This window comes from Lemur catta, chromosome 12, assembly GCF_020740605.2.
Source record: "Lemur catta isolate mLemCat1 chromosome 12, mLemCat1.pri, whole genome shotgun sequence".
Taxonomy (NCBI): domain Eukaryota; kingdom Metazoa; phylum Chordata; class Mammalia; order Primates; family Lemuridae; genus Lemur; species Lemur catta.
This window is the reverse complement of record NC_059139.1, coordinates 49,893,901-49,908,321: the sequence shown is the minus strand read 5'-3', so window position 1 is coordinate 49,908,321 and position 14,421 is coordinate 49,893,901. Positions and strand designations below refer to the sequence as shown.

Below are 14,421 nucleotides of genomic sequence, written 5' to 3'. Positions count from 1 at the left end.
GATAGTTTTATTTTCAAATGCAGCTGTAACAATGCAGAAAATAATGCTCATACTGTCTTTCTTGCCTCTCATTCTACTTCCCCTCCCCACCAAAGCCATATTAATGTATTTCATGCACATAATACACTATGTTGTTCTAGTTTCACTGTAAAGTGATCTTACAGGGTCAAATCTTGTTACTATGAAATATAACTTAGTAAGAAAAATGGCCTAGATTTAGATAATCTAATACTTTAATCAAAACAACAGGGAACCTAGTCAGATTGACACTTGAAGTCACTTTGAATTACACACCACCATTTCCAGGATATCAGATATAATGTATATTTATATTATGATATATTAAGTTTTGAAGATCCTTTAGAATTTTGTTACTTAGTTCTAGAAAATCCTTTCTTCTCCAGTTACAGAAAAACTGTGTTTGCATATCAAGGGTATTTTGCTTTATAAACACATCTATCAATATTTTATCCCTCACAGGAACTCTCAAATTAATACCTCTCTATTCTTCTCCTCTTTTCTTTTTCCTATTATTCCTTTTGCTTAGAATGATACAACTATCATAGTCATAAAGAACCATAATAAAAATTAAAATATTTTTATTATTAGTCTTTCGCCCTTTGAAACCTGAAACTTCATGAATATAGAGTCCATGGACACGTCAAGATAACATACCCCTTTGAGCACAGAAGCCCAGTTTTCTCAAGTTGTTGATTTAGTCTTACTAAATTGATCCAATAAACTTTTTATCAGATTTCAGAGAAATATGTTCATTTGGATTTAAGAAAAATATAGACTTAAGTGTTTACTAAATATAGGAGACCTTTGTTTATAAAATACTGTCTTTATTCATATTTGGAGACAGAAGCATTTTAAATACAATGAAAGAAAGCAGTACTGCTGATCTTATGCAATTATCTTATTCAAATATATTCAAGTAATTTTTACTCATTTTCCTGTTATTGTGCAGTTAGTAATTTTCCAGGTTCCTGAAACTTATCTCTTTACGTAACGTACCTTAAGCCCTTGAGATCATTGTTTTTTAAATGTAGTTGCACATTATAATCATATGACAAATTTATGTCCGACCTGCACCCGAACAATTAAATCAAAATCTCTGGAGGTGAACCCCGGGTTTTAATTTTTTAGTGTTAATATTTTTATTGTTTGTATTAGCATTTAAAAATACATTCTCAAGTGATTCTAATGTGCATCCATTGTTGAGAACCATTGTTAAATAAGAACTTCTGTCATGCTGTAAATTCCTTCACAACAAAATATGTACTGTAGCGGAGACTGGCACCTAGTAGAAACTCAAAAGTATAATAAATAAGTGAATCTTAAACACTTTGACCTTTTAAAAAATACATACATTTTCCTGCTCTTTAAAAAAGAATATTTTTTAAATATGATTTAATTTTTTCTTGATGCAAGGTCACAGTTATTAATATAAAAGCAATTTAATATACTGTATTAAAGTCTTTAAGGGATTCATATTAGTAATAATACTAAAATCAACACTGAAGTCCATATTTTTCTTGAATCCAAACAATTTTCTGGATTTAATATTCAAGTCTTTAAGAGGCTAATAAATATAACTAATGTTTGTAGTGCTAGCCACAGTTAGGATACATCAGTGTACAAAATATTAAAAAATCCCTGCTCTCCAGAAGCTTACATTCTATCAGGATAGACCACAATTTAAAAAATAAGTAAATTTTGTAGTGTATTAGAAAATAATAAGTGCTATGATTTTTTTTTCTTTTTTTTTTTTCTTTTTTTGAGACAGAGTCTCACTTTGTTGCTTGGGCTAGAGTGAGTGCCGTGGCGTCAGCCTAGCTCACAGCAACCTCAAACTCCTGGGCTTAAGCGATCCTACTGCCTCAGCCTCCCGGGTAATTGGGACTATAGGCACTCGTCACCATGCCCGGCTAATTTTTTCTATTTTTAGTTGTTTGGCTAATTTCTTTCTATTTTTAGTAGAGATGGGGGTCTCACTCTTGCTCAGGCTGGTCTCGAACTCCTGACCTCGAGCGATCCACCCGCCTCAGCCTCCCAGAGTGCTAGGATTACAGGCGTGAGCCACAGGGCCCGGCCTGATTTTTTTTTTAAAGGATGGGGGAATAGTGTTACAAGTGGGAACAGCTTGGGGCAAGACCGTGGACTGGGAGCATGCCCTGGATGTTTGGAGGAATAGAAAGGAGGGGCTGGAGCAGAGTGAGCAGGAGGGCTAGCAACTGGAGGAGGTCAGACAGGCAAGGGGCAGGAGGGTAGTAGAGGGATGGTGGCAAAGGGCTGGTCATGTCGGTCCATGCAGACTGTTGTAAGGACTTTGGCTTTTTCTCTTGAGTGAAATGGGGAGCTCTGGCAGGGTTTCAGACCAGAGAAGAGCTTGATCTGACCTAGGTGCTAATAGAATCATTCTAGATGCTGTGTTGTGCAAACATTGGTTGAGGGTAGAGGGGAAGTGGAAGCAAGGTAACCAATAAAGTGAATCAGCCTTAAGGCCAGGACTTCTAACAGTTGCCTTCTCTACTGAGGTCTTAAACTTTGAGTTCACACTTGTATTATGAATGATTAAATTTGCCAGAAGTCTGAATCTCTAATGAGAACTCGTTTACATTTACTTTATTTGTTTGTTTAAACAGGCAAAAGAATGGACCCCAACAGGAAAAGCAAAGAAAGAGAATTCTGCTAAGAAATTTTATTCTGAATCTGAGGAAGAGGAAGACTCTTCTGATAGCAGCAGTGACAGTGGTGGGTTTTATAATTTATTGAAATATATTATTCACATAGTAGATTACATGTTATACCTCCAGAATGACAAAGCCTGGTACATAATATTCAACAAGTGGTTATAAATAAAGGTTATACTATTAATATTAAAACAATTTCTTTTATGTATATATCACTGTTTAGTTTTCAAAGTAATGTCTAATTACTTTCCTAAATTGCCTTCTTATTTGACAGTGCCTCTTGGATGTATAGCTAATAAATGGTAGAGCTGAAATAGGAACTCATGCTTTTCTGAATTCTAACCCACACTGCATATTATATAATAGATATCTATTAGCACACTGAAAAACATGATTTTATACTTGATAAATCTTAAGTAGGGTCTTTAAAAGTAACTTTCTTTTATAAAAATGTAATGTTTAAACTTTAAAGAATCTTTTGCTTCTCCATTTTATGCTCTGCTATTGCTAGTAAACCTGTACAGACATAAAACGAAAATTATTAAGTCTCTGTATACTATAAAGAAACATCAAGCTAACGATTGAGAGCAACCGTGTGCAATGAAAAGGATACTAAATAGGAAGGATTTGGAAGTCCTGATTTTAGCTATGCAAATTGAACAAGGCACCTACCTTTCTCTGTATCTGATAAATGAAGGGATAGAGTTAGATGTTTTTAAAGTTCATTCATTACTAAAATCCTGTGAGTGATTTGCATAATGGAAACTATATTAGAGTCACTTTCTAACATTCTTAACAATTCACCCAAGACCAAAAGATATCCAACTTTCTCTAAAATCTTTATTCTTTGGAGAACCAAGAATGACTTCACTATTACTTGGTTATCTACTACCCTACTCTAAGGTAATTCATTCTTTTTTTTCCCTGTTTTCCTTTTCAAAATCTTTGTTTTCAATATCCAATAAATTAATCTGTGATACATTACCTTCTGAAGTAATAAACTGAAGAGTAGAGAAAATACATCAATCCGGAAAGTTAATGTTAAAAGATACGGAATTTCAGTAAGCATGTATTTTTCATTTTATAACATATAGATATTTATCTTCATTATATCTATTTACAAGTTCATGACTGTTCATAGGCTAACCATTTTCAATACATACTTGAAATATTCCATTAACATGGATTTTCATGGGTTTAGCTGAACACGTATAGTAGTGAGTCATGAGGCCAGAGTTCCACTGTACCTACTGGAAGAAAAAATACAACTTTTCTCATTAGAAGTTATGAGATTTTGTTTTCCAGTGAGCAAGTCTTTTTGAGAGTGAACAAATTTCCTCGAGGGTTTTACTGACTTGTAAATTTAAATAATGGTACCTGAAATGAACCGGACCCAGATTCATGTTGAACTCTCATGTGATAACATGAGAAAGTAACTTAGATGCTATAATTTCTTTTCATTATTTATATTGGAAGGCAGTTATCTGACTTAATGTCTGTGTGTGTGTAACTTTGATATCACAACAAATTCAAAATGTTCTTATTTAGCAATTTTATTTATTTTTATAAAATTTAGGTAAAATAAATTTTCTTCTTTGTAAAAGATGTTAATGATGAGTGCTTTACTATGTGATTAGAACTGTTGTGTTCTTATCACCTTTACATGTTTCAAATCACTTAATCTTCACAGTAGCTCTGTAAAGTAGCTAGTAGTATTATCTGCATTGGCTGAAAAGGAAACTGAGACCCAGAGAGGTTGAATAACTTACTCAGTCTTACAGCTGGTAAGTGGCAGAGCCATGATTTGAACCTGGACATTCCAACTTGAGCATCCATGCTGTACCCACTGCAAGCTATTCTGAAAGAATATAGGCAGTCCTAGTTTTTCACTGTGATACATAAATAAATCTTCATGAAATAGATATTGTTTACCCATTAGTAAATTAATATTTTAATTAAAGATTATGTTCCTATCTAAGGGTACTTTATCACATAGATCACAGGCAATTTGTCCTTTTATCTAGGACATAACTCTGTACCTACAATCATGTTAAACAGTAAAAAAATTATGCTTCATTTAAAAAATACACATAAATATATTTATGCACCACTTCTGCAAATAGTCCTAGTATGCCATAATTTACACATAAAACATTTAAAAAGCATAACCCCAATGTAACTTTATCATCTCTTAGACCTATGGAAAACTCCTATACTAGTAAAATAAATTATAACTGTTTAATTAGTAATTTTCCTTGTTGTCTTTGAATTTAGAAGTTTTTGGAGATGATATGAATTGCTCATTTTCCTCTCAAAATTTGTTCCTAAGAAGATTCAACCATTGCCTTTTACTTTAAGTACAATTTCCCATTACAAGTAGAATAATTCAAAATTATTTCTTTTGCCTTACATCATCCTTATGTCATTCTTTAAAAGAAAGTTTTTGCCATAGCTAGATACTTAGGTTTGAAAAGTGGGATTCCCTCACATTTGGTTCATTTTTGCTTTGCTTTTCTCTGCTCATTGTCAGAGCATCTTCTCTCCGTGTGTTTGAGTCCCTCCAAGCTCACCCTGCTGCAGGAATCCACATGTCTTAATGAATGGGGTGTAGAAATATAATGTGTTGAACGAGTGGGGTCCACTGAACTAAAATTCAACACCTGGTTTCGTTTGTGATGAATATTGACAGTTACAGGTGTCCTTATGTGTAATTAAATGGCTGTAAATCAAAGAACATCTGGTTTTGCTTTTCAGAGAGTGGATCTGGAAGTGAAAGTGGAGAACAAGGAAAAAGTGGGGAGGAAGGAGACAGCAGTGAGGACAGCAGTGAAGACTCCTCCAGTGGGCAGGAGAGTGAGAGTGGAAGTGAGTCAGGATTAGAGGACAAAAGAACAGCCAAGAGGAACTCAAAACCCAAAGGAAAAAGGTAAATTATTTTGTCAGAATTTCCTTCAAAAAATATTCTGTGGTATATCCCTCAGGCTAATACTTCCCATTAATTCATAGAGTGGGAGAAGAACTATGTGTATTTTTTCCCAAACAGATATTAAATCTTTTTAAGTTAATTTGAAATGCTAGTAGTTCACATTATTCTCCTACTTATAATGCTTAGTTTTCATTTTGAACTTGAACAAATCTTGGGGTTACATTTTGAAAATTGGTATAACCTTGGAAGGCTGAGTTAAGTGATCAAGCAGTAGGTATGAAACACTTAATTACCTTTTGTAGCAATTTTGCTGAGGGCTAAAATTAAATCCTTCAACACTTTGCCATTATGTAACTAAGACAATTGATTTTTCTAAATAATGTTACATTAAAAAGATTATGATCCAAATATTAGAGTCAAGGGCTGTGAAGGAAGACGGTCATAAGATATTTAAGTGTTAGCACTTTTTAAGATCTCCCATTATCAACAACATTATCATGTATTAAAGTGTCATTAAAATTTGGAGTAATTGGGGCTAATATCTTGGATTGTGTGACTCTGTTTTCCCCACTGCCGTCAATGAGTGGCCTCTGCCGACACGATGGCCCTTTCCTGGGAGCCTGCTGCCCGCTCGCTTGATGAGCTTGCAGCTCAGCTCAGTCGTGGCTGACAGCACTGATTGGGGCGCAGTACGCTCTCTGCTCCTTTTATTACAGACAGTAATTAAAGCAGCTCGCCCTGCCACTTCCATAACAAACACAGCATAATGCCCTAATTATGACTTTATTAATTTAAGTCAGGATTTAATGATTTTAAAAGTGATTTATATTGTTTTTCCTGTTCAGAACAAATGAAATCTGTAGGTTAAATTAATACAGGCTTTTCATCATTGCAAAGTTAAAAACCTAGTTACCAGTAAATTCTTTTCATTAGATTAACATCTGAAACTCTAAGCAGTAAGGTAAACAATAATTACCATCAAAATTGAGTGATGCATAATAAAGTAACACTTTTACCTTTAAAAACTCATCTTAAAAGCTAGAAGTTAAATATATTTAGAATCATTCACTTGTTGGAGCTACTTGGTTTATAATAGCCTTTTCTTTGAGAGAAATTCTGTACTTCTGGTTTAATATCAGAGTATGTGTGATATAACTTAAAAGTATATCTTGTTTCTAGGAAGAAAGGCAGTACACGAAGTATTTTTTCAGATAGCAAAAACTAGTATGCTAGAAATGTATGATCATGTCTTAAATTAGTTTCATTATTTTATTCTTCAGAAATGGACTTTTCTCTTTACCTATGTTTGAATTTAAAAGAATTGTTTATTACACCAAAGAGAAGCACAAATAGATTCTAAACCTTATAATTTTTAAGTACATGTTTTAACCAGTGAATTGGGGATAATAAATTGCTACTCTTTGCTAGGAAAAAGAAAAACAACATATTTTTCAGTCTTCAAATATAATTACATGTGCTCTGAGATGTTACCATGGCTCCATTTTTAATAAACAGCAGTTATATTTCCTCCACAAAAATCAATTCTAGGAAATATTGATTCTCCCCTTGCCTCACTTTTCCTGTCTTGTGTTTTTCTGCCTGTCTCTTAGAATTTTTTTAACTTTGCCAGTATGATAAATTTTTAAGCTCTTAATAAGTTTTAAACATCTTCAAAAACTACCCTTTAGTAATAACTATTTATGACTACATTTGAATTTTACACTCAAAAGTAATTTTCATTTGAAAGGAGATAGTATGACATAGAGGAAAAATATGGACCTTGGTGTGAGACAGACTTGAGTTCAGATTCCAATTCTGCTCCTCCTGTTCTGTGTCCTTGAGCAAGTTATTTAACCTTCCTGAATATTAATTTCATTATTATAAATGGGATAATAATGTACCCAGGAAGAGTGCGTCTAAATTAGATAATTGGTATGAAATGTCTAACCCTGCCTGGCCCAAGGTACATTCTTAAAACATACACACATGGTAGAGAGAACTAGACCTTCAGTTTCTGGGAAAATATAAAACATTACAAGATATTTCTCATCCTCTGAGAGAAGCTGGTTTGGCCATCTCACATATTATTCCTTCTCCTTGGAGAACTGCCTCTCACCCATCTGCCTGCCTTATTCCTACTTCTCAACTTGTGTGTCTCTTCCTTCAGGAAGCAGTCCTTATCTTAGTTAAGTTTGCTTAGGTGTCTCTCTAAATGTTCTCACTGTACTTTCTTACTTATTACTTACCATACTGTATTGTCAGTGCCACCATACTTCTCTGTATCTTGCAATGGACTGTAGACACTATAAGGTAAACACAGAGGTCATCTGTGTCTTACTAACCATTTTTATCCTTAGCACCTAACATAGTGCTAGCATGTAGTCAATAATCAATAAATATTTGTTAAGTGAGTGAGTGAACAAATGAATTCATGGTGTTAAGCACTTATGTGTGATCATTTGGTATTTCAAAAGCTTGTATTTGATTAGCTTACATGTTTAGAAGACGGCTCATTAAAATTCTATTTGAACTGGTTAACATTTTCTCATAGAATGTGTTTCAGGACATTTGGAAACTTGTATAAGTAATTTTCTTGGAGAGAAAAAACTGAAAATGCAAGTCTTTCTTAGCAAAAGTAGATATATAGACATTTAAATTTATTAATAAACAATATTTTGAGACAGCATTCAAAAATTTTCCTAAGTATCTTTGAAGTTGTTTCTGTTATAGCATTTAATTCTTAGTAAATCAAACATTTAATATTAATTATTTTCTGTTATTGATATCATTCAGTGTTATGACTTTTTGCATTTGAAGTGTGTATGACATCATATAATTGAATCTGAATGGGTTCTGATTTATTTGGTTATAGATAATACTACCAAGTTACCTCATTGATATAGTCAATGATTTAAAACCATTTTTATTGTCTTTTTATATAAACTACTTATTTACATAAAGGATTTAAAGTTAATATTTCAAAATTTATTACTATGAACAGTGATTCTGAAGATGGGGAGAAGAACAATGAAAAATCTAAAACTTCAGATTCTTCCAATGCTGAATCTAGTTCAATAGAAGAAAGTTCTTCAGATTCTGAATCTGAATCAGACTCTGAAAGTGAATCTGAATCCAGAAGAGTCACTAAGGTAAGAGATTATACATTTGTTATATTAATAATTGAAGGTAGATACTCTTACAGCAATGAAAATAAACAGTACCATTTTCATGTGCACCTGTGATTTTATTTTTTCTAGATAATCTTTTCCCTTATAACTCTGTAGAAAAGTTAAAATCTTTTTTTTTTTTTACCTCATCCCTTGCCACTGAAATCAGAGATTTCAATGTTACACATATGGCCTGTCTTATTCTTGGCTAGGTTGTGACAAGGGAGACTTTTGCTAAAAGGGAAGTAAAAGGAAGTTACCAAAATAAAGCATTGAGCAAAGAAATATAAATGTACATACATCTTAAGAAATTGAGACTATTAGCCTTTTAAAAATATTAGGCCTTTTGGATAACAGAATGTTTTTAAAACTTTAAAGGATGTACATTCTATAACTAGTTAATAAAAATTTACAGTAGCCATTTTTAAACCACTTATGTAATACAATGGTAATGCTTCTTGATATAACTTTTCTGACACTGAACTTTGCTTAGCAGGAAAAAATAAAAGTCTAAGTTGTAAAAATGTAGCTATTCATATAAAATTCAGACCTAATAATAATTATCTTTCTGGTCTTTAATTATCACCCCTTCCTATAAGTGGATCATGTTGATGCTAGGCTTTAAGTACCATAGTTTTATATATTAACTGTGTTATTCCATGTATTGAAAATATGATCAAACTTGCCTTTCATTGATTTCAATTTTTTCTTCTTTTTTTTTTGAGAGAGTCTTACTCTGTTGCCCCAGGTAGAGTGCAGTGGCATCATCATAGCTCACTGCAACTTCAAACACTTGGGCTCAAGCCATCCTCCTGCCTCAGCCTCCCAAGTAGCTGAGACTACAGGCGCATGCCATGATGCCAGGCTAAGTTTTCTATTTTTAGTAGAGACGGGATCTCACTCTTGCTTAGGCTAGTCTCGAACTCCTGAGCTTAAGCAATCCTCCTGCCTCGGCCTTCCAGAGTGCTAGTGTTACAGGCATGAACCACCTCGCCCAGCCCTCAATTTCTTCTTAACCTAGTATTTTTTTTTGTTGTTATTTGTTATTTCTAATTAACTTTAATTTCTTCAGTATGTCATCCAAGTAGCCAAAGACAAAAATAAATTCATTGAAGTAGATAATTGCTCTTCCCCATCCAGAGATTTATTGTTAAAGAATAAGCATATTTTTAAAATTGGTTAATATTTGTCTTACTTTATTTCAAATATTCTTATATATAGTAAAACCTATCTTAAACTTCAATTTGTATTTAAAACTTGTGTCTATATATAACATACAATCTAAGATTTTTATTTTTCAGAAATTCACATAAAATCTCAAAGATTTTATGGTTTATTAATCTGGCCTTCTATAAAAACTCATCACATACTTTTATTTCCTACTTACATCAAATTACAAAAAAGCTTAAAATGTTGTCTAAAATAAAGAACTTTAGAAATTGACAATAAGTACAACCCAGAATAAGAAATAGTGTTTTTTTTAAATGACAAAACAAGAAATCGGCACATGTCAAGTGGGTAGAATTAAAGTAAGTTATTCTTATGTAGTTTTTGTAATGGTTGAAAAATTATGGACCTCAGTGCCTCTACAGTATTAGCAGCAGAACTTTAGGATCCCATTAAAAAGCCACAGTGGCACCCCAGATCAGTGATTCAGTTTGTTTCTTCTTTGTCAAAGACTTTGAATGATTAGATTAAATCTCTTAGTAATTGAAAATATTTTATGATAGAACATCAGTGTGAAAAATTCAAACTGTTGCAATGAGCCAAGACCCCTGAGAAATTCAGGTTTTACTCACATTGTTGATAGTTTTGTGTCCATGTGTTTTCCTTAGATGGCTTATTTTCTCTGTGTTAGAATTCCTTTCCCTCTCTATAAAAAGCAGGTAGGGATGTCGGGGGGCCGGGGGGAGGGAGGTTTGCTTTAATTTAGCAATTGGAATATCTTGGAGCTACCATGACTTCTTATCTATTTCTATTTTTTTCTAAATGATTTGGAGTATACCATGTGATTACAAGTATGCCAATTTTTCTAATAATAGGCAACTTTATAATTGTGCAGAAGTCTTCCTTGCACCAAGTATTATGGCTTCTGCTCTAAATTATGAGTAATGAAGGCAGATGGTGCGGGTGCTTTACTTTAATTTAGTATGACAGTATGTTAGTGCTGAAAATTCATATGCCTCAAATCTGCAGCCTAACTAAATCCATACTTTTACTTTTTCTCTTCCTTTTTTATTCATGTGGACAATGTGTTTTGGGGGCATTAAGCATGCAAATGAGACCTAGAAGATACCTCAAATATATGGTTTTCAAAACAGTTAATTTTGTGGTAGTCCTATAAGTATAGTGTTCTACGTGTTGGGAGATAATACCTTTATGCTTCAGTTTCCTCATCTATAAAGTAGAAATGCTGATATCTACCTTACTTCTTTCAAGTGTTATGGTAAAAAATCAAATGTAAAAGATCAGTGTAAAGAGTAAGTGATCCCCATCCATCTACTTAGCCAAGTATAAGTCCTGCTTCCTTTGGCCTTGTTTTCTTAATAATCATCTGCCTCCTTTGCAACCTTCAATCTCTTTCTTCACTAACTCCTCTTCTGCCAACCAAAGCACTCAAGTCTTTTCCAGTATTTAAAGAGAGAGGGAGAGAGCAGGGAATGGAAGAACTACTACTGCCTAACCCAGGTATTTCTTAGTCCCTTATAAATTGGTTTCCACCTCTATCCCTTCCTATAGATACTGCTCTCTGAAAAGTCAACTGTGATCCTTCCCCAAACCGAGCAGCCTTCTCTTAGGTGTTATCTATCCTTCTTGATCTTTTCGTATGACTGTTCCCCTACTACTTGAAACTCTGTCCCTTTTGTTCTGACTTCTTTGACCTTTCATTCTTTTGATTGCTTCACTTTTTATCCCCTTCTGACACCCAACTGTGCACATTGACTCCAAATTATACTTAGTATACATTAGTTTTTCAAAATATTAATTGATGTGAATGAATTTTTCTTTTTCTTCTAAATTTTTCCTGTTGTGAGGTCTCATTTACTCCTATAGCTTCAGCTAAAACATTCATGTGAATTGCTTCCATGGTAACATCTCTCAGTTTCTACAACAGCTCCAGCTTTCTTCCCAAATTCAGACCAAGTTCTTAGCCTTCTCTGGGGCTACTGATTTTCCAAACCTAATACAGCCAGAAGACATGCTTTACAATTTGGTACCAGCATTCTTTTTCCATTCTCCCAGATTTATAGCCCCACAATTCTCTTCGACTCCTCTGTCATTCTATATGTTTAGATAGTTGCCAAGTCCTATAGATTCTGTATATTTCTCATATCTGTTTCTTCTTTCCCCACTGCCACCATCCACCATTCTATAGATCAGCTCTTCATCAGCTTCATAGACCATTGTCATTGATCACCCTCAGACCAGTGCTTTCCCAGTCCCAATCCTTCTGTGCAGTGGCCAGATTAATGTTAGAGTTCAGTAAACTCAGATGAGCGTGCCCAAACTTGCCTTCCTAGTCTTAACCCACCCTGTGTTCTAATCCCAATGGAGTATTTGCAACATGCTATATGCTTTCCTATTTCTATGCCTTTCTTCTTTCTTGGCCTCATATCAGAGTATGATCCCTCCACTTCTCCTGGTTGAGAATGCCTACAGGGACTGAAAAGTGTTACTGATGATATGGTATTACTCTTGTGAGTAGCGTAGGGACTGTCAAAAAGAGTGAGAACCACTGCTTGATTGTTTATGTTCCTGAAGTGTTTGCCATTCAGCACCATGCCCCAGCGTGTCCAGAGGCACAAAACTATAGTCACACATTCAGGTGTCAGCTGTGTTTGTTTGTGTTATTCACTGGGAGATATCCTCATTTGGGGTCAGATATTGTCAGTAATAACCAAAGTTACAGTTATTTGCATATTTTTATGTGTAGGTGTTATTTTCTGAAATATTTTAAACTAAATATTTTGAGTATAGTCATTTTAAAGAAGTAATTCTTTTTCCCCAAATAATATCTATAACAAAATTACTTTTAGTAACTCCATATTTTAAGTGCTTTCACATACTTTATAGAGAGTAAAGGGAAAAATTTTTTATATAGAAGAGTGGAAAGGAAAATCAGTAATGTAAACCACATTGTGTCAGGAAGAGATTCACATTTGTATCACTTTATCCTATTTTTTACCAATATAATTAAGTTATATTCTGCTTGTGGTTAAAATTATGTTGAGCAGATGGTGATAATTTTATTTAAAATGTTTTTAAGGTTTCCAGGGGTTTTTTCCTTCGTTGAACCTAGGCTTCAGTGTTCTTAAAACTAGCCAGTATATTAGAGTGCTTCTATATACTACAGTTATTTCAGCTATCATCTCGTCTACTATTCATACCTTATCTGTGAATGCAGTATTCTAGTTGTATCTACAATGTCTGTGTACCAACTGCTGAAGATTTAATTTATGATTAAAATGATAAAAATTTTAAATCATGATTATAAGTTATCATAACTTTTATATAATTCCTTGTATCTATTAACATTTTAATTATATAAACTGCATATAAAGTATAATAGCCAATGTGAAATAAATATATTTAATGTACTTGCACTTAATAACACTTAATATTAACAGCATTTCCATATTTGAATCAAAATTAAGAATAATATGTGTACCAGCTGTGAAAAAATTAGTACCACCTATATATATATACCTAGCAGTGTTTGAGATGCTCTTGCCAGTTGTCTTTAACTCAGATTATATGTATCTCAGAACTTTGTTAATCCCTTTTTGAGAGGTGCAAAGAAATTGATTAAATCTCTTAAGTGCTGTAAGGACCATCACTGTTATTGTGACTTGTGTTTGTTGAATGTCAGTAAGTGTTAAAATTTACCATAGTAAAAGGTATTGGGGATAAAGATCTTTTATTTGAAAGATCCTTGGGGATAAAGTAATTTTGGCATGTGGGATAAAATAGATCATGGATAAGAGTGAAGGAAACTATTTTCCGATTGTTTTTATGTTCTGTTTGAGAAATAAGGAAACAAGTTTTAATTATGTTTTTACAAGTATTTATATTTGATACAATTGTATAACTTTTGTGAATATTGGTTTTTATTTTAACAATTCAAAGCTTTGCTCTCTCAATTTATGTCACTCCTAATTTAGTTTACATTTTAAGTTCTTTAAAACAGAAATATCATTTAATTTCAATTGAGACCTTTAAAATGAAGTGAATGCCATTCAGCAAGCTTTCTTAGTTAGTTATAATCTAATAGGGAAAGATTTGTTTTAGTGGTTTAGACTTCTTTTTAACTTATAAAGAAGTTTCAATTTACTAGCAATGTACTTTTGTTTTAAAGCACAAGTTTAAGTGTAAGCCTCAGATTTTTTAAATCAAATTTGTCAGTTGACTTGAAGGGAAGAGAGTCATTAAATTGTCCTTGGTTGGTAATTCTAACTGAAAATATTTCATGCAAATATCTTGCCCTGTGAGGCTAGAAATTAGCCTTCAATTGTTGTTGATTTCAAAGCACAGTAAGGGTTGCCAAACTTTACATACTGCTTATCCTGTTTTATAGTTTTAAATTTCAAACCTCTTTATAATGATTTCCTCTTAGGACACATATTTGATGCTT

At 33.2% G+C, this 14,421-nt stretch overlaps 1 protein-coding gene across 3 annotated transcripts in view; it reads left to right on the top strand.

The window, feature by feature from the left end:
* AP3B1 (adaptor related protein complex 3 subunit beta 1) overlaps positions 1–14,421 on the top strand; it is a 225,752-nt gene that overhangs the window by 121,501 nt on the left and 89,830 nt on the right. For all 3 annotated transcript variants that reach the window (XM_045566381.1, XM_045566382.1, XM_045566383.1), the window contains exons 18-20: positions 2,649–2,757; positions 5,451–5,622; positions 8,624–8,771. In XM_045566381.1, coding sequence (XP_045422337.1) covers positions 2,649–2,757; positions 5,451–5,622; positions 8,624–8,771 — 429 coding nt within the window. The remainder of the gene's footprint in view (positions 1–2,648; positions 2,758–5,450; positions 5,623–8,623; positions 8,772–14,421) is intronic.